The 25,357-nt window shown below is 41.6% G+C and overlaps 1 protein-coding gene across 1 annotated transcript in view; it reads right to left on the bottom strand.

Annotated features, from left to right (window-relative positions):
* The window catches only part of ppm1j (protein phosphatase, Mg2+/Mn2+ dependent, 1J), a 54,741-nt gene that overhangs the window by 16,814 nt on the left and 12,570 nt on the right, over positions 1-25,357 (bottom strand). The window contains exon 2 of the mRNA XM_041892711.1: positions 6,483-6,600. Within this exon, the coding sequence (XP_041748645.1) occupies positions 6,483-6,600 (118 nt within the window). The remainder of the gene's footprint in view (positions 1-6,482; positions 6,601-25,357) is intronic.

The raw sequence follows: 25,357 nt of genomic DNA, 5'->3' as shown, positions 1-25,357 counted from the left end.
CAAACGAAGAGGCACAAAAACATATACAAACTATATACAAATAGAGAGTGAACAAACCCTTCCCTCACACCCGCCCTTGCCGAAGCATCTCCCCAAATGAGATGCAAGCAAAACCCTAAATACGAAGAAAGTTTAGAGCTAAGCATGATAACTCTTACTCTGTGCTACCTAAGATCAGTGACCATTTAACTAGAGTAAGCCAAACATGGATAGAATGGTCCCCAATAGAGTCTAAGGAAAACTATCCTCGATTAAGAGAGGTTTAACCTCGACGCAGATGGTAAATGATCAAACTGAAACAGCCATGCAGACCCCCAGATATTGGCATTAGAGGCGGCAAACCTGGGCTGGAAATAAAGAGATAAAAAAGAGAATGACATTCATATGTCGATGAACCCAGCAAAGATGGCTTCGTTAGTCACCCATTCGGCCTGCTAACTAGCCTGCTAGGAAGACCAGCTAGCCAACCATTTGTTACACACCATGTGGTACAACAGCCGCTTTCACGTTCTTGTTGATGAAATCTGCCGCTATAGCCGGGTCCTCGAATCTGTGCATGGAGCCGTCCGGTAAAGTCAGTCTCAAAACCGCAGGGTAGATGAGGCCGAACTTCACGCCCGGGCAGGCGTGTAGTTGGCGTTTCACAGCTCCAAAGCTAGCCCGCCTCTTAGCCACAGCTGTTGTGTAGTCCGCAAATATCGAGACTCTTTTACCCTTATGTAGAAGAGGGGATGCTTCTCCCGATCTTCTCAGTATGTCGTTGCGGACGTGAAAGAAATGCACCCTGATGACAAATGGTCGTGGGGGGTTCTCCATCCCTGGGTCGGCTACGCAGAGTGCGGTGAGCCCGGTCTAGCAATGGCTTCTCCTCTAGCCCGAGCAGCTCCTGAAGTAGCTGGGCCATGTACTCCGTGGGCCTTGGGCCCTCCACTCCCCTCCGGTATTCCCAGTAGACGAATGTTGTTCCTCCGCATTCTACTTTCCATATCTTCGCATCTATTATCGAGGAATGCCACCCTAGTTGTCAATGAGCCGACGTTAGCCTCTAGCTCGCTAATGCGAGTGCTGTGGTCTGTAGCACCTCGCTCCAAATCCGATAAAGTCACCCCATGTGCGTCGAGCTTATTCTGTATACTCTCGATAGATTTTTTAAGCTCGTCTTTGATCGTTGATATCTCTGACCTGAGATTGGTAGAGAGACAGTCAATTTTTCCGAAAATGTCGGCTTTGAGGGTGCCTATCACGGATTGCAGCATCTCCACAGTCAGTGTTTCCGTGGGGCCGGCATTGGCAGCGTTCGGTGGCGGGGGTGAGTCGGGAGAAGTTGCAGGCTTGTTGCGGCCTACTCTTGCAGACTCTGTTTTTGGTCAGGTTGATGTCATTACGAATTTAAATTTATTAAACTTGAACTGAGTTGTTTATGGGTCTCTTCAGACGCCTGGGCAAACAGAAATGTATGCAGTTTTGCAAAGTTAAATATATAAATTTGGTCACTAACTCAGGAGCGATAGGGAGACTCGTGCTACATCCTTGGCTTCCAACAGCGCCCCCCCTGAATACTTTCCTAATGCACTGTGTATATATATATATGTATATGTATGTGTTTTGCATGTTATTTTGGCATTAATACGTGTCACATATCAGTTTGCAAACAATGTAAAAAAATAAAATAAAGATCATTGATTTAATAAAGCCACATACAAACATGGTCTCTTTTTTGCTTTCTTGAGTAAGGCAGCTTCAAAATGCAGGTGTCTCAACCTAGCTCAGTGCTTTCTGTGGTGGTGGGGCAGCCAGCAGAAAATACGAACCATTGGGGTTGGTAATATTTTCTATTTGCGCCGTGATTGGCTCAGTGTTCTGTCACTCATGGGGACACTACGTCAACGCAAAATCTACAGGGGAGAGCTAGAAAATTCAAGCCCCTTGGGTGCTGCCATAAAGTTACATTAGAAGTGCCCATCCAAGAAGGCTCAAGGCCATTGGCCACAGATAAAATGACGTCAAATCACGTTATATCTACCGTAGCTTTGATTGGACTGATCATGTCAACATCATACTTTCAAAATCTTAGTTAGCAAGCTAGACAAGCAGTCATCATCATGAATCAAGTCGACAATCTACTGGCAAATCCTTTTCAATACTTGTCATATCAAGATAAATTATAGATAAAACGTATCGGTGCTCATCAGCCATTGGACATAAACATTACACAACAAGTTGGAAATTGCAAATTCAACAATGAGTGGTTTGGAAGGAATCAGTGGCTAACTGCAAGTGTTGCAAAGCAATCACTAGCCTGCTATTCAGTGGAGTGGGTGTGTGGTCCAAGTCTGGGTTTAAGGGTCTATTTTCCAAGCTTAAAAGGATAAACATTCACATGCAACACCATGGGCCAGAAAAGGTTGAATACATTGGCCATGCTGTCAATCCAGCATGACTTCTGCCACGTTCAAAACAACTGGAAACTCGGAACTGGGAAATCTCAGACTTCAGTGAGTTGAAGACAACTGGGAACTCAGAATAAATTAGCTCTGACTGGGAAAATACGTTTTGAACTGTCATCCAACTCAGAATTCCAAGTTGGGAACTCGGGCCTCTTTCTAGAGCTCCGACCTGAAGATCACTGACGTCATGATTCAACCATGTTTTTTTCAGTTCCCAGTTGTCTTGAAAGCACCATAAATCCAGAAAATACCAGACCAAATTTGCCCACAAGAAGGACCGCCACGCCACCTTCCTGTTCAAGTTAGCACAGCACAACAAGGTGAGTCCAAAAATGTCTTGCGGCATAAATGATGTAATATGCCAGGGAGATATGTATACTGTTGCTAAGAAAGTAATACTAATTGTATGTTGTGTAGTAAAGTGTTAGTAGTCACCCTAATAATCTGGTCCCTTTCTCCCTCATAATTTAGCCTACTGTTCTGACATGTAGCCTATAGCCTGTAGTAGAGAAATGTAATCATTGAATATTATAAGAACTTTCATTGTCTGCTTATATGCCCCCTTTATTTATCCTACGGTTCTGACTTGGTGTACAGGGAGAATACTGTAAGAACGGCCCATGTTCTGAATTCTGTCGCTGTACATTTCAAAAGTGCTGAACAAATAGTTATATTGACTACGTCCATCCTCACTCGCTAATTAATATCTTCATCGAAATTACGGATTGCCTCTAGTTTGTACATCTCAATTGTCAGTAGAAACCACATTTGTTTAAGCAAGTCAGCCATATCAGCTATGTTTAAAAAAAGAAAAAAGGCAGTAAATGAGGCTGAATTAACTGTTTTGCTGCCAGACAAGGCTCTGCTGATAGCCAGGTGTAGCGGTGTTAAGGATTCACTCCATGGTGCTGAAAAGAAAGCTCTGCTGTTGGGACAGCTTTAGGTAGGCCCTAACAGTTTGTGGGCACCGTTTGTACCCGTTATAGTGCAATTCATGTATTGTTTAGTGTTGTGTTGTGTTGCGTAGTGGCTTTGCTGGCATGCATCTAAACAATTGTTTTTGAGTTTGCCCCACCAAGATTTGCATGCTAAAATCTCCACTGATACTTCTTACTTTATGACATTATCACTGTAAATATGTGCTCAATGCCAGCAGTTACTGTGCCACAGAGAAACATCCTAAAGCTGGATTAAGACAGTGAATATTCCACTTGATTTCATTCACTTCCACAGGATTTCATCATGCCAGTAAATCCCACTAACAAGATTTCTACCCAACCAGTGAATCTTACTTCTCACCTATACTGTCTTCCTTTACATCTATGCCAAGAAGTAAAAGTGTTTAGTATAGTAGTAGTGTCCCGTCAGACGGTTAGAGCCCAATCCACAGAATGGATAGCAGTATGGGGCATCTGTTTACCTCTTACTAGACTAGAGTGGAGGAGGGGCACAGAAGAGATGATGTAATTAATTAACAGGAGGGACAGAGGGTAAACATGGAGAATAGAGGAGGGGAGGGGGTTGCGAGGCCACCAGAAGGATGGGAGGGATTGACCCGACACAACACAGACACAGTACTGTATACTATAGACTGCTGTGTAAATACATTTGAGAGATTATGGGGCCATCTCTGAGTGAGTGAGTGGGTTTTTGGTTTACGGACCCACAGAAAGCTGTTTCTAAATACAGCAGCGCACAATGGTCAATGTCTTAATGAAATTGTCTTTGCTTTGTCAGGAGAAAAAATGTATCCCCAGCTGCCCTGTGATGTCTGGTGCTTCAAAGTTTAGATTGGAGACATTTAAACAGACATGGTTTTATTAGAGAGAGAGACCTGTGAAAACCTTGCTCCAGTGCAGTGTGTCACCAAAGGTCCCACCTTAACAATGAGGGCAGTAGTCTATAACAAAACAAACATTGGACCATGATGTGCCTATGCTCAACCTGGTCTCAGAGCATTTTGTATTATTCTGTACATAAATCCGTGACACGCCATTTAGTATGGTATGTATTAATTTTGGGATTTCCATCACCCATTTCGTACAATTTGTTACAAATTACAATTCGTATTATATGTTATGAATTTGCAAAACATATGATATGTTACAAATGCTAGCTAGGTGGCTAATGTTCGCTAGCTGGATAACGTTAGTTAGACTAGGGATTAGGGTTAAGGTTTAAGGTTAAGTTTAGGAGTTAGGTTAACCCTTTGACACGTGCAAACACACGGGTGTGATCATTCTACAGTGGTCACTGCAGCGTACGCTCAAATCGGTGTGATTAGAACACTTATTTAGAACTCTCGGCTGACAGAAACCATAATATGAATTAGATAATAGCAATTACTATTTACAATTCATCACATCACGGGTGAGCTCACCAGTGAATTAAATAATTGAATGAAACACTTTCTATAAATCTAAAGTAATCCGATGATGGGTAGTTTGTGTGTGCTGCCATTTTTGTTTTTTCGTGTTAACCAAAGATAAGAGGTTACAAGATGAGTTTGGTCTGTTTGCAGTATGCATGTTGAAGGGTGTGTCATCTACCATCATTCACTTCTATCATTCACTTCTGGAAGTTTACTCGAAAGACGAGTGAACCATCCCTTCACCTCGTTTTGTTATAACATCTTTGGTCTGACAGGCGTTTACGTGACAACCAGAATGCGTTGTATGATGTCAACAAACATGGCGCCACACATAGCTGGCAATTAGCTTAGCATTAGCTCATCATAATCAGTACAACCTTCAACAAAGTATTTTACACACATCTTGTGTCCATTACAATCTATGCAAGAATCGGATTACATGATTTGTCACCAGTATTTGAAAACGTGAATAAAACAGTAAATACATTATGCTCCATACATACATACGGTGTGCTACAGTAGAAACAACAACACGATATACAGAAACTATAATGCTAACATAATAAGGCACTTAATTTGACAGGAATACACGTCCCAAGTTATTATTAGTAAGGAAAACAACAATGACGGCAATGCGCGCTAGCCGGAAAATGTGCCAGGGGGAAAACTGTGTTGAAGTTCTATTCTGACTGGCGATGCGCAAATGTCTGCATACTTCATCTCTCGTCGAAGAGAGAAGTTTGTCTGGCTCAGTGATGCCTCAAACATAAATTGTCGTCAACAGTGAAATGGGCTACTTCTATGTGAATTAATGAGGAGGCGGAACCCACCTCAATTCAAACTGTTGTTAGAAAACAAAAGTTGTTTGAAAATAATTTGAAATTGACAATTTGAAACACAGCCTATAGATCATTAGCAGGCAGCATGCCTTAGTTTGAGGGCAGTGCAGGTTAACTGTCCTGTTGTGTAACAATCACATAGAACACTGAGTGCATTCTGACATCACACGCATAAGAAAACTCACGCTGGGGCAACCATTAGAGATATTGGGTGAAAAGGGTTAGGGTTAGTGGAAAGGTTAGGGTTAGGGGAAGGGTTAGCTAACATGCTAAGTAGTTGCAAAGTAGATGAAAGTAGTAAGTAGTTGAAAAGTTGCTGGATACCTAAAATGCTAAAGTTGTCTATGAGTTGATTCGAACTCGAAACCTTTGGGTTAGTGGAAAGGTTAGGGTTAGGGGAAGGGTTAGCTAACATGCTAAGTAGTTGCAAAGTAGATGAAAGTAGTAAGTAGTTGAAAAGTTGCTGGATACCTAAAATGCTAAAGTTGTCCATGAGTTGATTCGAACTCGAAACCTTTGGGTCGCTAGACGTTCGCGTTACACGCCAATCCATCCACCCCGACCAACCACCCTACTTTTGTTTTTTGCATTAAGTAACCATCTGTCTTATGTAACCATACCAAATGTAACATATCATACTAATTTGAGAGTCCCGGATTTACGTTTACTATGTTACGTCTAGTCTATGAGACCAGGCTGGTATCCTTTGCCCTCTCTCCTATTGTTGTGCTGTAGACCCAGTCAACGGGCCTTACCAGTGTTCTACTTATATAATTATAATTACTAGAACTGATTCTCATAATTCTATGATTCCGGTAGTCTCACCCCATTGTCTTCCAGCAGTGTGGAGTTGCGCTGTTTTTTGTTGCTCAGCTTCTTCACGTACAGCAGCTCACAGGACGCCTGGTCCTCATTCAGCATGCTCTTCCCAGCATTGATGGTCCTGAGGGGAATAGGGGTAGAGAAAGTATGGGGAGATCATACATCTATAAGAACATATATTTGCATCACCCTGGTTCAGTTGCTGGACAGAAAAAACACCCAACCGAGGTGTGTCTCAGATAAATCAGTGTTGGGAGCATATCAGAGTGGCAGACATTGTTTCATTTTGTCATGGGAGATAGTAACGTTACGATTTATGTACAAATCATAAGAGCGGAGCACATACCCACTGGGCAAAAAGTGGTTGAATCAATGTTGTTTCCATGTCATTTAAATAAAAAAACATTCAATGTGAAGACGTTGAATCAATGTGGAAAACTGATTGGATTTGAAAAAAAGTCAGCAATGTAAGGGAATTTCATCTTTCTTTCACCCAACTTTAACCAATGGCATGGTGAAATGTTTTGTTGATTTCACGTTGAATTCACATTAGTAAGACAACTCAACCAAATGTGAATCAAAACTAGACGTTGAACTGACATCTGTGCCGAGTGGGTAGAGCTTAGGGAAGCTGCAGGACTGAGACTGAGACTGGGATTGAGTGTTTTCATTACTGGCCTATCCCTAACGATAATGTCTTTATAAAGCATGACTTCATATTCTGACCATCTCAGTGGACCAGTGGCTGTGCTTGTACAGAATGTGGGAGTAGACACTGCAGTAGTCTGAGGAATGATGGAAGAGGTAGTGCTTTTTGTTCATACTTGTATAATATTACGTTAGCTAATATTATACCATCCATTAACATGTATTAGATATAGATCCTTTAAAGGGCAACTGAGCACAAGAAAGGGCAACTGAGCGCAATAATCAACTTCTCTCATTGAAAACGGCCTATGTGGCATCGATACGAGTCAGAAACATTTATCCCAGAGCCAAAATCGACTAAAAAGTCTAAGTAGGATAATTTTGGTCATAAAGTCAGTATATTCCAAAACAGAGTTTTGTGAGATTTGTGTAACTGAGTTCGTAATTTACATTAACATTTTAGTCATTTAGCAGACGCTCTTATCCAGAGCGACATACAGTTGGTGAGTGCATACATTTTCATACTGGCCCCCCGTGGGAAACGAACCCACAACCCTGGCGTTGCAAGCGCCATGCTCTACCAACTGAGCTACAGGGGACTTACATGGTGTTGGATTTTGATTTTGATTATGCCCATTAACACGGGATTGTAACGCCAAGGGAGAATTGTCATGCACAGACAAACACTGATTGTACGGCAGGACGCACAGTGAGACAGACCTGCCCACATTCCGCAGCGCCTTGGACTTGTTTACATAAGACAACACGTCGCCAATGTTATGTTGAAAGAACACTTGGCCCCTAAACTCTTTATGGAGTGGCCACTTGCTGATGTGTAGTGATCACTCGAGTCTTACCAGTGCTTGACTTTGACTGAAATAGGTGCGGGTAGCCTACTCATTTTGGGTGCTGGTACCGTTTATATTTAGATGCAGGAACTCCATAATACTTTTTAGCTAATATTCTATAAGAGGTGCAGGAACTCAGGTAGGCTAGTAGAAAATATGAGGTGCCAGTACTCAGTTCTATGACCTCCTGCCCATGTAAAGCACTGTCTGCCACTCTTTTGGGCAAAATGACAATTGAGACGATGCACACTTGTATCCCAACTGCCACTTGTCGATGTAAAGACTACCCCACAGATATGGCTCTTTTGCAACTTGTGGATAAAATATTTACAGCCCTTAACAACAATGAATACGCTCTTGGCATCTTATTATATTTATCCAAAGTGTTTGACACGGCTAATCATGAAAAATTACTTTTTAAATTGCATTATTACGGTTTTCATGATTATACATATCATTGGTTATATAGTTATGTTTATGATAGAGAACAATTTGTTTATGCAAATGTATGTGCATCTACCAGGGCCAAGATATCCTGTGATGTGCCACAGGGTTTGATAATTGGACCTTTGTTATTCCTAATCTCTATCAATGACCTTGCTGCTGTGTCTTCTACTGTACTTCCCATTCTCTTTGCTGATGATACCAACTTGATTTTATCACACAAGAATTTTGATTCACTAATTAATGAAGCCAACTTAGGTATGGCCACATTTTCTGAATGGTTCCAGATAAACACATTATCTTTAAATGTCAATGTAAAAAAAATCCAACGTTATTGTATTCACTAGTAAGAATAAGACATATTGTAAAGAAAGAGCCAGAATCTCAATTGGTGGGAATTAAATAGAACAAGTCACATCCACTAGATTCCTCTGATTTCTAATTGATGAAAAGTTATCCTGGAAAGATCATATTCAATGTTTTTGTAGCAAAGTGATGAAATCTGTTGGTATCATCAGAAAGACTAGTGGTTTGGTTCATCAGGCTTGCTTACTAACTCTATACTATAGCTTAATTTACCTATATCTAATTTACTGTAATATTGTCTGGGCCAGTACATGTGCCTCCTACCTACACAAATTACTCATTATACAAAAGAAATGTGCAAGACTAGCCACCTCCTCTAATTACCTGGCTCCACTGCACCTTTGTTTAAGAAACTCAATATCTTGTCTATTTACGACATTAATGTACGCCAATTATGCACTTTCATCTACAAATACTCATACCTCCCAGACAGTTTACCTAAACCCTTCATTTGGATTCTTCCAGGTTAATTCTGAAATCCATCTATATAACACAAGACACTGCGATAACCTACAGCCTTCCCACTGTCACACCTCACATAGTCAATTCTCTATCAGATACAGAGGTACCATACTCTGGAATTCATATCTTCACATTGCCAAAACCTCATCATCCCTCAATAACTTCATGCGAAGACTGGGGGTCAGCCTGATGAACCAAACTACAAAAGAATCCCCTCCATGTAGGCTAACTCTCGCACATGAACACATAATCAAACAGGGTTTTTCTTGTATACTGAGTATATCATGTACAATTATGATTTAATATGCTTTGTCTAACAGATTGGAGAAAAAAAAAGTGTACTTATATTTGTGGTGTGCTTTTCATATAAGCCCTTTTGGGCTTCCAACCTCACCTGCACACTGTTTTTACCATTCTATCTGTACTATTTTGTCTTTCACTTATTTTCTTTGCAAATAAATAAAACCTAAAACCTATTTTGAGGAAGTGGTAGCCTAGTGGGTATTTTTGTTGCGGTGTCTTAAGAGCGACAAACAACAGTAACTGGCAGGGTACGATAACACACTCACATCGAACCACACCCCCAAGACTGAAATCTTGTTTTTCTTAATGAGCAACAGACACATTGGGAATCGATGAGTTCAGTCGCTCTTTAAGATTATTTGGCCACAGAGGACAGTTTCCAGCTCTCTCCCTTCACCTCAGATAACTGCAATGTTTACATTACATTACAGCAAAGCCTTTATCCTTAGGCTTTGTGACTGCGAAGAGGGGCTGCCAAAAGGTTTCACCCCTGTTGTACCATTTAAAGCTGAGAACCGATGACTCTCTGCCACTTCGGTGCCAGGATCCAACAGGGTCAAGCCACTCTGTTACATAATATTTTCAGATTAAATTACTGGTATCTTGCACAATTTGGTGTGTTACCCTTAAAGTGTCCCCAGAAACACTATTACAGAGAGGATGAATGATGTAGTGTGGAGAGAGAGAGAGAGAGAGAGAGAGAGAGAGGTTTGATATAGCTGTGCCCTGACCCCAGTCACATAGTACAGAGGAGAGATGCTGCATCACCAGAGAGGATGGGTGATATCTAACCAACAGGTTTATTTATTTATTAGGATCCCCATTAGCTGTTGCTCACGCAGCACACTTCCTGGGGTCAACACAAAACATAAAACGTGACATAATATATAACATTAATAGACAAGCACAGAACTCAATAGACAATAACAAAACTACACAATCTGGTACATCATATACAATAACCACCTGTCTAGGATCATTAGGATGAGTGTATTTGAGTGAGCAGAGTCAAGATACTCGCACTAAACAAAGGATAGCTTTAAAGGCTTAAAGGCTCAGACACACCGGTAGGATTGTCAAACGTTCGCCTGCTGACAGTACTTAGCACCTCTGAACAGTGTCGGCAGTCAATCTCTTTTGTGTTCACACAGCAAAGACCTTGAAGTCGTCAGCCACTCAGCCTTGTTAAAAAACTCAAAACCAGTGTGTTGCTTTATGGTCTAGATAGCCAATATTAGCTAGCTAGCTTCGCTAATGTTGCTATTGTTGTAGAAAGCCCTTGTTGATCCTAAAATGGCCACAACTAGATAACTAGCTAGGAAGACAAAGAAACAATTTAATTCACTCTCCATAATTGCATACAGCCCATAGATATTTTTGCTAGCTGGCTAACATTCGCTAAATGGTTAGCATGGTTTGCTAGCTAGCTGTTGTGCTAGCTAGGTAAAGTAAAGACACTGCATTGACTCTCGGCAGCCAGCTGCAGGCAGCTGCTTCATGGAAAGATGCCTGAGAAGAGTCCCCACTTCCATTTTTCAGAAGAAACGGAAGTAAAGTTGAAAATAGAAAAGTTACCTATTTTTTTCTACTTGTTGGTTGCCTTTCAGCTCCCCACTTGTGCTCTCTGATTGGCTCAGAGTAGAAATGTCTCTCTACCGATGGCATACCGATTCACCATGAAGAAACAGGAGAGAATGTCGCAATTCAGTCGCCAGTCAAATGCCACTGGCGAGTGGTCCCTATAGCACACCACAGGGAACGGATGACAGAAAAATGCTTGATGAACGGCAGACAGACAATTGGTGCGGTGTGCATGTCCCTTAATGAAGCTTTCATAAACCCTTAATAAAGCATATAGCCTACAGATAGTTCAGAAATCATTACTAAGCTAACCTATATCTTGCTATGTTAAGGGTGGCAAAAGGGCTATGTCACGTTTGGCAAAATAAATGCTATTTCAACAGGTAGAACCATTGCTGAGGAAAATTATCCCTGTTTGGTTTGATGCTCTGATATCAGTGTTCTAATATGAGTCCGAAAAAGCAATGGCTGCCCAAATCTGGATTATAAAAAGCCATCCAGTTTGTAATCAGTTGAAAGCAGTAAACTGGCACTGTAGAGTAGTGGCCAGGAGTGCATTAATCCTGATGACACGGACATGAAATAGAAGTCATTGTGAGCCTCAAAGTTGACATGACCACGATGACTTCTAATTCATGTTCCAAAGTTTGAGGCCAGGATCATGTTGTTCCATGTCTGACATTTTTTATAACACATCTGCAACCGGTTTGTCAATATCATACTTTGGGTTAGAGAGGCCTGTTTCTTTTAGCCTGTTGGATGCATAGGCTGTTTCTGCTAAAGTCAAGTCCTTTGTCCGAGTTGGCACTAAGGCCAACTATTCCTTAGAACCGTGCAGCTTTTTCAACTTTTTCAAAATGTTCACTAAATGTAACATCTCCCTAGGTAAATTCATGGGATTTCTTTTGCATGAGTCACATATGCAATATATATTTTACGATTTTATCATAACACATTTGGCAACCAAGGAATGTACTGTATGCCTACAAGTAGTCACCTGTTTGAGTGAATCCATAAAGTGCAAGCCAATCATTCCCTGGCCTTAATAATGTAAGAAAACAAAACAATGAAGATGCGGTTCTACTCAATTTGTGACATATTTTTATCTTAAAGTTTCAGTCATTGTAAACATGTAACTGAAATACTTTGTCCGTGTTAAACAAGAGCACATCTGTGTTTGAATCTTGTTAAGTCACATAGGGGACTTTCAAAAGAGGAAGCCTCAAGTTTCCTACGTTTTTTTTAAGAACAGAGAAATGAAAATCGTTCATTCCCTTTTCTACGTAATGATGACACTTACTTTACCATCTAGATTTTGTGTTCCACTTGTTATATCATTCATTCTCTCAACACAACTTAGCCTACCTCACAAACCAGAGTGATGATTACATTTTACTTAACCACCGCCTCATGTTTGACTTAATCTCATGTACAAAATGTGACAAAGGGAGAAAAAGTCACATTTCTTTTACAAAGTGATCTTGGGGGTCAGAATAACCCTTTGAGTTTGCATATTCATTTATAATGAGTTTTCTAAAAAGTCACACGAGTTTATCACCAAAAGTCAAGATGATCTCTTCCTATCTGAGATGTCTGTGGTTTCCTGTCACAGCTTTTCAAGCATGCTGCTAACAGTGAGTCATTGTAGTGCAGGACCTGCATGACGTGGCCTCAAAACTTCAACTTCTCTGAAAAAATAACAGAAGTGAAAAAGGTTATTCATGTAGGCCCGGCCTTAAATTATGGGCTTTCTGTCACCCCTGGCCGCATGGCAAATGGTCCAACAATACCAAAAGGCTTTTAATGTAAATTCACACACTACAGAGACCGAAGATACGGAGCTTGTAGCGCAGTGTTGCAAAAAGGGTGGCTCCTTGCAATACGCTCTGGCATTCGACATACCTTTGTACTACCTGAAAATTGAGACGCAGCGTATCATTCCTTCCACAGCCGTGGGGGCAGTGTATTCACTTGGTTCCTTGATCTGATCCACAGTGGCTTGGGAAAGTATTCAACCCCCTTGGCATTTTTCCTATTTTGTTGCCTTACAACCTGGAATGAAAATAGATTTTTGGGGGGTTTGTATCATTTGATTTACACAACATGCCTACCACTTTGAAGATGCAAAATATGTTTTATTGTGAAACAAACAAGAAAACCTGAGCGTGCATAACTATTCACCCCCCCCAAAGTCAATACTTTGTAGAGCCACCTTTTGCAGCAATTACAGCTGCAAGTCTCTTGGGGTATGTCTCTATAAGCTTGGCACATCTAGCCACTGGGATTTTTGCCCATTCTTCAAGGCAAAACTGCTCCAGCTCCTTCAAGTTGGATGGGTTCCGCTGGTGTACAGCAATCATTAAGTCATACCACAGATTCTCAATTGGATTGAGGTCTGGGCTTTGACTAGTCCATTCCAATACATTCAAATGTTAAACCACTTGAGAGTGTTGCTTTAGCAGTATGCTTAGGGTCATTGTCCTGCTGGAAGGTGAACCTCCGTCCCAGTCTCAAATCTCTGGAAGTCTGAAACAGGTTTCCCTCAAGAATTTCCCTGTATTTAGCGCCATCCATCATTCCTTCAATTCTTACCAGTTTCCCAGTCCCAGCCGATGAAAAACATCCCCACAGCATGATGCTGCCACCACCATGCTTCACTGTGGGGATGGGGTTCTCGGGGTGATGAGAAGTATTGGGTTTGCGTCAGATATAGCGTTTTCCTTGATTGCCAAAATGCTCAATTTTAGTCTCATCTGACCAGAGTACCTTCTTCCATGTTTGGGGAGTCTCCCACATGCCTTTTGGTGAGCACCAAACGTGTTTGCTTATTTTTTTCTTTAAGCAATGGCTTTTTTCTGGCCACTCTTCCGCAAAGCCCAGCTCTGTGGAGTGTACGGCTTAAAGTGGTCCTATGGACAGATACTCCAATCTCCGCTGTGGAGCTTTGCAGCTCCTTCAGGGTTATCTTTGGTCTCTTTGTTGCCTCTCTGATTAATGCCCTCCTTGCCTGGTCCATGAGTTTTGGTGGGCGGCCCTCTCTTGGCAGGTTTGTTGTGGTGCCATATTCTTTCTATTTTTTAATAATGTTCAAAGTTTCAGATATTTTTTTATAACCCAACCCTGATCTGTACTTTTCCACAACTTTGTCCCTGACCTGTTTGGAGAGCTCCTTGGTCTTCATGGTGCCGCTTGCTTGGTGGTGCCCCTTGCTTAGTGGTGTTGCAGATTCTGGGGCCTTTCATAACAGGTGTATACAGTTGAAGTCAGAAGTTTACATACACTTAGGTTGGAGTCATTAAAACTCGTTTTTCAACCACTCCACACATTTCTGGTTAACAAACTATAGTTTTGCCAAGTCGGTTAGGACATCTACTTTGTGCATGACACAAGTAATTTTTCCAACAATTGTTTACAGACAGATTATTTCACTTATAATTCACTGTATCACAATTCCAGTGGGTCAGAAGTTTACATACACTAAGTTGACTGTGCCTTTAAACAGCTTGGGAAATTCCAGAAAATGATGTCATGGCTTTAGATGCTTCTGATAGGCTAATTGACATAATTTGAGTCAATTGGAGGTGTACCTGTGGATATATTTCAAGGCCTACCTTCAAACTCAATGCGTCTTTGCTTGACATCATGGGAAAATGAAAATAAATTAGCCAAGACCTCCACAAGTCTGGTTCATCCTTGCCAGCAATTTCCAAACGCCTGAAGGTACCACGTCCATCTGTACAAACAACAGTATGCAAGTATAAACACCATGGGACCACGCAGCCGTCATACCGCTCAGGAAGGACACGTGTTCTGTCTCCTAGAGATGAACGTACTTTGGTGCGAAAAGTGCAAATCAATCCACAGTAAAATGAGTCCTATATCGACATAACCTGAAAGGCCGCTCAGCAAGGAAGAAGCCACTGCTCCAAAACCGCCATAAAAAAGCCAGACTACGGTTTGCAACTGCACATGGGGACAAAGATCATACTTTTTGGAGAAATGTCCTCTGGTCTGATGAAACTAAAATAGAACTGTTTGGCCATAATGACCATCGTTATGTTTGGAGGAAAAAGGGGGTGTTTTTGCATTCCGAAGAACACCATCCCAACAGTGAAGCACGCAGTTGGCAGCATCATGCTGTGGGTGTGCTTTGCTGCAGGAAGGACAGGTGCACTTCACAAAATAGATGACATCATGGGGAAGGAAAATTATGTGGATATATTGAAGCAACATCTCAAGACATCAGTCAGGAAGTTAAAGCTTGGTCGCAAATGGGTCTTCCAAATGGACAATGACCCCAAGCATACTTCCAAAGTTGTGGCAAAATGGCTTAAGGACAACAAAGTTAAGGTATTGGAGTGGCAATCATAAAGCCCTGACTTCAATCCTATAGAAAATGTGTGGCCAGATCTGAAAAAGTGTGTGCGAGCAAGGAGGCCTATAAACCTGACTCAGTTACACCAGCTCTGTCAGGAGGAATGGGCCAAAATTCACCCAACTTATTGTGGGAAGCTTGTGGAAGGCTACCCGAAACATTTCACCCAAGTTAAACTATTTAAAGGCAATGCTACCAAATACTAATTGAGTGTATGTACACTTCTGACCCACTGGCAATGTAATGAAAGAAATAAAAGCTGAGGTAAATCATTCTCTCTACTACATTTCACATTCTTAAAATAAAGTGGTGATCCTAACTGAACTAAAACAGGGAATTTTTTACTAGGATTAAATGTCAGTAATTGTGAAAAACTGAGTTTAAATGTATTTGGCTAAGGTGTATGTAAACTTCCGACTTCAATTGTATATACTGAGATCATGTGACACTTAGATTGCACACAGGTGGACGTTATTTAACTAATTATGTGACTTCTGAAGGTAATTGGTTGCACCAGATCTTATTTAGGGGCTTCATAGCAAAGGGGGTGAATACATATGCATGCACCAGTTTTCCGTTATTTATTTTGTAGAATTTTTTTAAACAAGTTATTTTTTTCATTTCACTTCAACAATTTGGACTATTTTGTGTATGTCCATTACATTAAATCCAAATAAAAATCAATTTCAATTACAGGTTGTAATGCAACAAAATAGGAAAAACGCCAAGGGGGATGAATACTTTTGCAAGGTACTGTATGGGCTATATAGTCTATTCATCAAAGTAGCCTATTTTGCAGTGATAACCAAATATAATCTCAGCGACTATTCAAACAGTAAACCAAACAACAAGAATTCACCCAAAAATATATTTTGTTTAGAAGTAATAACTAGTGATTCCAGGCTATTGTGAAATGGTAGAACCTGCTGTAGCCAACTAGCTAGCCATGTGCTTTTTACTCCACTATAAAACATGATGATGTTCTATTTTTAGCTGATATTGGAATCAAACTGGGATAATGTTTTAGGTTACACCGGCCAGTATAATAATATTTTCCAGGGCATATTTTTTTATTATAAATCTGATTATTTCACATGGCTAGCTAGCTTTGTATGTTTTTAGCCAGGCTAAGACCATGCAGCTAGCCAGGCTGCCAGCTAGCTACTACTAGCAAGGGAAGGTGACTCTTCCTTGCTTTCACAAAATGAAATTACAAAAAGAAAAAATCCCAAAAATTCTACTCCATCCACATAGATCAACGGAGTGAAGCTTGTAGTAACCTTTAGGGGCCAGTAACCGAAATGGATCAAATCCCTGAGCTGACAAGGTAATACATTTTCGTTCTGCCCCTGAGCAAGGCAGTTAACCCATTATTCCCCGGGCGCCGATGACGTGGATGTCGATTAAGGGTTAAATTCGGAAGTCACATTTCAGTTGAATGCATTCAATTGTACAACTGACTAGGTATCCCCCTTTCCCTACCCCCCAAAATGCCTCTCTCTCTCTCTGTTACAGTTTCAATATGTCTGACTACTGGAATGTGTGATGCTATTGCATCCATGTTTGGTATCTATCTGAAACTAGTCCTCTGAGGAGAACTTTGATGCCGTCCATATGGATGTGTGATGTTTAATATAATGTTGTCACGCATACAGCCGAGGCTGCTCCTCCTCCTTGCTCGGGCAGGCTTCGGCGTTCGTCGTCACCGGAGTACTAGCTGCCACCGATCAATGTTTCTGTGTCTCACTAGTTCTGTCTTTATTGTTCACACCTGTTACTCATTAGGCTTATTGGTTTCCCTATATTACCTCTGTTTTCCCTCCTGGGTGTGTGCGTGATTGTTCGTTGTTACGTCGTCTGTTGAGCTGTTGTTTTGCTCTTCCCTGCGTGGAAGGTTTGCTATGGTTTACTTTGTGTTTAGTAAAGCCATACTTTTCTCAGTTCTGTGTCCTGCGCCTGATTCCGTTTCACCACTTCACCCAAACCCTGACAAATGTATGATTTCTGTGGTAATTTGAACTCTGTTCAGAGTACTCAGCCCACCCCCTCAGGACATCACATGTAGACGTGACCTACTCTTGAGGAGGTTGGCTAGTTGGTTCGATCTGATTGGATATCTTAGTTTTATTAGTTTTGGTTTTGTCTGTGGTTGGTCAACCCCTGATTTTGAGTTCAAACAAGTCAGTTCTGGAATAAATTGAATTAAAGGCCCTTCTTCTGTCTCTTATCATGTATCCTGCCAATGGAAAAAGGTTGTATGAAAATGCTCCTCTTTTAGGCCTATGGCCTGTTTTGTTCATACTTTGTCGAAGATCTTTCTGTCTAGAATAATACTTTGTATTGCTTGTTAATGCCTTGTAACTTAAGCTTATGCCTTGTATGTAAATCCATTCATTTTACAATTATATTAAATGTTTGCCTTTTGGAGACAATTCTCAGACTTTTCATGCTAGTCAACTATAACTGGTAACTTAATGCTTGCTTGCACATTGCTAAATCAACTTTATGGAGTCAGATATTCCGTTTTTAAAAGACTTTGTTTATAGTCTTATCATGGATCGCATGTGAGGTGTATATAATATACAGTACCAGTCAAAAGTTTGGACACACCTACTCATTCAAGGGTTTTTCTTTATTTTTACTATTTTCTACATTGTAGAATAATAGTGAAGACATCAAAACTATGAAATAACACATTGGAATCATGTAGTAACCAAAAAAGTGTTAAACAAATCAAAATATATTTTATATTTGAGATTCTTCAAATAGCCACCCTTTACCTTGATGACAGCTTGGCACACTCTTGGCATTGAGGACTGGTACTGTACATATATTATACATATTACTTCACTACAAATATGTACAGTGGGGAGAACAAGTATTTGATACACTGCCGATTTTGCAGGTTTTCCTACTTACAAAGCATGTAGAGGTCTGTCATTTTTATCATAGGTACACTTCAACTGTGAGAGACGGAATCTAAAACAAAAATCCAGAAAATCACATTGTATGATTTTGAAGTAATTAATTTGCATTTTATTGCATGACATAAGTATTTGATCACCTACCAACCAGTAAGAATTCCGGCTCTCACAGACCTGTTAGTTTTTCTTTAAGAAGCCCTTCTGTTCTCCACTCATTACCTGTATTAACTGCACCTGTTTGAACTCGTTACCTGTATAAAAGACACCTGTCCACACACTCAATCAAACAGACTCCAACCTCTCCAGAATGGCCAAGACCAGAGAGCTATGTAAGGACATCAGGGATAAAATTGTAGACCTGCACAAGGCTGGGATGGGCTACAGGACAATAGGCAAGCAGCTTGGTGAGAAGGCAACAACTGTTGGCGCAATTATTAGAAAATGGAAGAAGTTCAAGATGACTGTCAATCACCCTCGGTCTGGGGCTCCATGCAATATCTCACCTCGTGGGGCATCAATGATCATGAGGAAGGTGAGGGATCAGCCCAGAACTACACGGCAGGACCTGGTCAATGACCTGAAGAGAGCTGGGACCACAGTCTCAAAGAAAACCATTAGTAACACACTACGCCGTCATGGATTAAAATCCTGCAGCGTATGCAAGTTCCCCCTGCTCAAGCCAGCGCATGTCCAGGCCCGTCTGAAGTTTGCCAATGACCATCTGGATGATCCAGAGGAGGAATGGGAGAAGGTCATGTGGTCTGATGAGACAAATATAGAGCTTTTTGGTCTAAACTCCACTCGCCGTGTTTGGAGGAAGAAGAAGGATGAGTACAACCCCAAGAACACCATTCCAACCGTGAAGCATGGAGGTGGAAACATCATTATTTGGGGATGCTTTTCTGCAAAGGGGACAGGACGACTGTACCGTATTGAGGGGAGGATGGATGGGGCCATGTATCGCGAGATCTTGGCCAACAACCTCCTTCCCTCAGTAAGAGCATTGAAGATGGGTTGTGGCTGGGTCTTCCAGCATGACAACGACCCGAAACACACAGCCAGGGCAACTAAGGAATGGCTCCGTAAGAAGCATCTCAAGGTCCTGGAGTGGCCTAGCCAGTCTCCAGACCTGAACCCAATAGAACATCTTTGGAGGGAGCTGAAAGTCTGTATTGCCCAGCGACAGCCCCGAAACCTGAAGGATCTGGATAAGTTCTGTATGGAGGAGTGGGCCAAAATCCCTGCTGCAGTGTGTGCAAACCTGGTCAAGACCTACAGGAAACGTATGATCTCTGTAATTGCAAACAAAGGTTTTTGTACCAAATATTAAGTTCTGCTTTTCTGATGTATCAAATACTTATGTCATGCAATAAAATGCAAATTAATTACTTAAAATGCAAATTAATTACTTCTGGATTTTTGTTTTAGATTCCGTCTCTCACAGTTGAAGTGTACCTATGATAAAAAATTACAGACCTCTACATGCTTTGTAAGTAGGAAAACCTGCAAAATCGTCAGTGTATCAAATACTTGTTCTCCACACTGTATATCTTATGAAACGTGATCGTTGATCAGATCTGATTTGAACTTGGAGGCGGTAAGCTGTTCGCACTAAATTGAGATTGAGATAAGGAGGATGGCAAAAAAAAGATTTAGAGATTTAGAAAGACGCTAATTAAAGGTTGTAAAGGGATTATAAAACAATTTAACTTAAAAAAAAGTAGCTCACAATAGAAACAATAGAAAATTAAACACATTTAGACACATAGGTCTTGTTTAGGCAGTGTTCAAGCATATCATTGACCATGCCCTGGCCTTTTTTGGCTATTGTACATTCTGCATCTAATATAATTTGTCTAAAGGCTTTTAAAGTGTAATATGTTGGAAGGTAGTGTCTGGTTACAGGTAATTGATGCCATGCTCACTGAGATGGATTGCTACTGTAAGCATAATTCAAAAGCCTTCTGAGCTCCAGCATGCCAACTTTGAAAAAGGTTACAGAGTCGTCCTTTGAATTCCTCTACAGTAAGGCTTATTGTGACTCTGTTCCCATCTGTTGTTTGCAAATCGTTTATTAGGCAACTGCTCTGAGGAAGTGTTTGTGTGTGAATGCACTGTGTGATCGAGTACAGTACAGTCTGGGGTATGCACCCAATGTGAAAATATTCACTCAGTATGCAGTATAACGGCTCCATATTGTTCCAAGTCTGGAAAAGCATTGGTAGCTGTCTGGTTTGCCATAGCCCTCATAATTTAACAACTGAATCAACTGTATTGCAATGATGAACATCAGCACACAGGCCACAGTCTTGCTGCTTCACATTTATCCCAGCCTCATGCAGTCAACTCTTTATTTTTGTATTTTTTACTTGTATTTATTCAGGGAGTCCAATTGCGACCAGGGTCTCATTCTCAATGGTGCCCTGAGAACAAACAATTCACAAATCAACATGGTAATTCAATAAAACCGCAAAAACCAAAACACTCGCAAACCTCAGTGAATTCATTCCTCATCATCATTCTAAACTGCCCTATTGGCACCAGGGATTCAATATGTTTTTATTTATTAATTTTTTAGTGATTTATCTTATCCAGAGCGACTTACATGCATATATTTTTATTTTATTTTTCATACCCACTGTGGGAATCAAACCCACAACCCTGGCGTTGCAAACCCTTGCTCTACCAACTGAGCTACATCCCTGCCAGCCATTCCCTCCCCTACCCTGGAGGACGCTGGGCCTCCAGGGATGTAGCTCAGTTGGTAGAGCATGGCGTTTGCAACGCCAGGGTTGTGTGTTCGATTCCCATGGGGGAAATGAAAAAAATTAATGTATGCACTCACTAACTATAAGTCGCTCTGGATAAGAGCGTCTGCTAAATGACTCAAATGTAAATTAGTGTGGTGCTGAAACATCCCTAATTTGTCCACGTGCAGAGCTTATGTTCCCTCCCCCCACGTGCGACTACGTTGCCAAGTTTACTTTCCCTGGCTAGCCTAGCTCACGCGAAAATGGCTAACGTAACAGGAAAAATAATGGTTTTGATGGTGGAAAACACCATTGTGGAAACAGGTGCTACACCAATGAAATCCCAGGTTTGGAAGGATTTTGGAGTCATTGTGGACAACAACCCAGTAGAATGATATACATTTACATTTGAGTCATTTAGCAGACGCTCTTATCCAGAGCGACTTACAATTAGGGTTAAGTGCCTTGCTCAAGGGCACATCGAAAGATTTTTCACCTAGTCGGCTCGGGGATTAGAACCAGCGACCTTTCGGTTACTGGCACACGCTCTTAACCACTAAGCTACCTGCCGCCCATATACAGCCTGCAAAAAGTGCAAGCAGGTATTTGTTTAAGATAATTCAGTTAATTATCAGTTAATTATTACGTTAATTCAGGCTTTCGTTCATTTAGACCATACGCAGGCCATATAAAGTTAAAACCTGTGCTGCTGGTAAAAGTTTGAGTAACCTAGAGCCTACTAAATAAATGTAGGCTAGTTTTAAAGCCTATAGCCTATTCGATTATGGGAATTGTTTATTTAACCAATTTAATCCCATGGTGTGTATATATATATATATATATATATATATATATATATATATATATATATATATATATATATACTGCTCAAAAAAATTAAGGGAACACTTAAACAACATAATGTAACTCCAAGTCAATCACACTTCTGTGAAATCAAACTGTCCACTTAGGAAGCAACACTGATTGACAATAAATGTCACATGCTGTTGTGCAAATGGAATAGACAACAGGTGGAAATTATAGGCAATTAGCAAGACACTCCCAATAAAGGACTGGTTTTGCAGGTGGTGACCACAGACCACTTCTCAGTTCCTATGCTTCCTGGCTGATGTTTTGGTCACAATGCTGGCGGTGCTTTCACTCTAGTGGTAGCATGAGACGGAGTCTACAACCCACACAAGTGGCTCAGGTAGTGCAGCTCATCCAGGATGGCACATCAATGCGAGCTGTGGCAAGAAGGTTTGCTGTGTCTGTCAGCGTAGTGTCCAGAGCATGGAGGCGCTACCAGGAGACAGGCCAGTACATCAGGATACGTGGAGGAGGCCGTAGGAGGGCAACAACCCAGCAGCAGGCCACAAATGTGCATGTGTCTGCTCAAACGGTCAGAAACAGACTCCATGAGGGTGGTATGAGGGCCCGACGTCCACAGGTGGGGGTTGTGCTTACAGCCCAACACCGTGCAGGACGTTTGGCATTTGACAGAGAACACCAAGATTGGCAAATTCGCCACTGGCGCCCTGTGCTCTTCACAGATGAAAGCAGGTTCACACTGAGCACATGTGACAGACGTGACAGAGTCTGGAGACGCCGTGGAGAACGTTCTGCTGCCTTCAACATCCTCCAGCATGACCGGTAAGGCGGTGGGTCAGTCATGGTGTGGGGTGGCATTTCTTTGGGGGGCCGCACAGCCCTCCATGTGCTCGCCAGAGGTAGCCTGACTGCCATTAGGTACCGAGATGAGATCCTCAGACCCCTTGTGAGACCATATGCTGGTGCGGTTGGCCCTGGGTTCCTCCTAATGCAAGACAATGCTAGACCTCATGTGGCTGGAGTGTGTCAGCAGTTCCTGCAAGAGGAAGGCATTGATGCTATGGACTGCCCCCCCCCCGTTCCCCAGACCTGAATCCAATTGAGCACATCTGGGACATCATGTCTCGCTCCATCCACCAACGCCACGTTGCACCACAGACTGTCCAGGAGTTGGCGGATGCTTTAGTCCAGGTCTGGGAGGAGATCCCTCAGGAGACCATCCGCCACCTCATCAGGAGCATGCCCAGGCATTGTAGGGAGGTCATACAGGCACGTGGAGGCCACACACACTACTGAGCCTCATTTTGACTTGTTTTAAGGACATTACATCAAAGTTGGATCAGCCTGTAGTGTGGTTTTCCACTTTAATTTTGAGGGTGACTCCAAATCCAGAACTCCATGGGTTGATACATTTGATTTCCATTGATAATTTTTGTGTGATTTTGTTGTCAGCACATTCAACTATGTAAAGAAAAAAGTATTTAATAAGATTATTTCATTCATTCAGATCTAGGATGTGTTATTTTAGTGTTCCCTTTATTTTTTTGAGCAGTGTATATAGTGAAAGTAAAACAATTTGTACTTTACAGGCTCTAGAGAAGTAACATTTGTACTTCTAATCAAATGTTTCATATATTATGCATTATCAAGGTGTCTAGTATCATTTAGAGAAGTTTCATATGATTTCTCACAATGGTCACAAGACCACAAGCATATTTCTCCAAGGTGTACTTTTACAGACAAATTTGGCACCAGAACTCAAATACATTGTTGACATTTTAAAAATATTTTATTTGTAAATATAATATTTAAAAGGTCTAGTTTACATACTGTATGTGCCTTAATTTTCAATACATTGAATTCATGATGCTCGTGATTATTGAAAATATCTCAGCGGTCACATTTGTGACCAATGGGAAAATACAGTGGCTCTAATTTATTACACAAAAGTATGTGGACCTTCAAATTAGTGGATTCGGCTATTTCAGACACACCCGTTGCTGACAGGTGTATAAAATCGAGCAAACAGCCATGCAATCTCCATAGACAAATATTGGCAGTAGAATGGCCTTACTGAAGAGCTCAGTGACGTTCAACGTGGCACCTTCATAGGATGCCACCTTTCCAACAAGTCAGTTCGTCAAATTTCTACCCTGCTAGAGCTGCCACGGTCAACTAAAAGTGCTGTTATTGTGAAGTGGAAACGTCTAGGAGCAACAGCGGCTCAGCTGTGAAGTGGTAGGCCATACAAGCTCACAGAACGGGACCGCAGAGTGCTGTAGCACGTAAAAATTGTCTGTCCTCGGTTGTAACACTCACTACCGAGTTCCAAACTGCCTCTGGAAGCAACGTCAGCCCAATAACTGTTGGTTGGGAGCTTCATGAAATTAGTTTCCATGGCCGAGCAGCCGCACACAAGCCTAAGATCACCATGTGCAATGCCAAGCGTCACCTGGAGTGGTGTAAAGCTCGCAGCCATTGGACTCTGGAAAAGTGGAAACGCATTTTCTGGAGTGATGAATCACGCTTCACCATCTGGCAGTCAGACGGACGAATCTGGGTTTGGCGGATGCCAGGAGAACGCTACCTGCATCAACACCCGAAGTGAAGGGAAATCTTAATGCTACAACATACAATGACATTCTAGATGATTCTGTGCTTCCAACTTTGTGGCAACAGTTTGGGGAAGGCCCTTTCCTGTTGCAGCATAGCAATGCCCCCGTGCACAAAGAGCGGTCCATACAGAAATGGTTTGTCGAGATTGGTGTGGAAGAACTTCACTGACCTGCACAGAGCCCTGACCTCAACCCCATCGAACACCTTTGGGATGAATTGGAACACCGACTGCGAGCCAGGTCTAATCGCCCAACATCAGTGCCCGACCTTACTAATGTTCTTGTGGCTGAATGGAAGCAAGTCCACGCAGCAATGTTCCAACATCTAGTGGAAAGCCTCCCCAGTAGAGTGGAGGCTGTTATAGCAGCAAAGGAGGGACCAACTCCATATTAATGGCCATGATTTTGGAATGAGATGTTTGACGAGCAGGTGTCCACATACTTCTGGTCATGTCGTTTATTTAATCACAGATTATTTCTTTTTTCAGTAGATTGAAGTTGCAAGAAACAGCACGCCTTTTTTTGCAACTTTTTCAAATCAGAGTCGCACACCTCATGTAGGCTAGCCCATAGGCCTTGTTTTGAGAAGTGGCCAAATAACTTCTTAAAATTAAGCACATTAATCCGTTTTACAATGGGTGTAGAGTCTAAATGGCATACATACGCAGCACGTGAGTTTCAAGTTTGGGGAAGATAATTTTCACCATAAAAATGCACCTTTATAAAAAGCT

This window comes from Coregonus clupeaformis, chromosome 12 (assembly GCF_020615455.1).
Source record: "Coregonus clupeaformis isolate EN_2021a chromosome 12, ASM2061545v1, whole genome shotgun sequence".
NCBI classification, from domain to species: Eukaryota; Metazoa; Chordata; class Actinopteri; order Salmoniformes; family Salmonidae; genus Coregonus; species Coregonus clupeaformis.
This window is presented reverse-complemented; position numbering and strand designations above follow the sequence as displayed.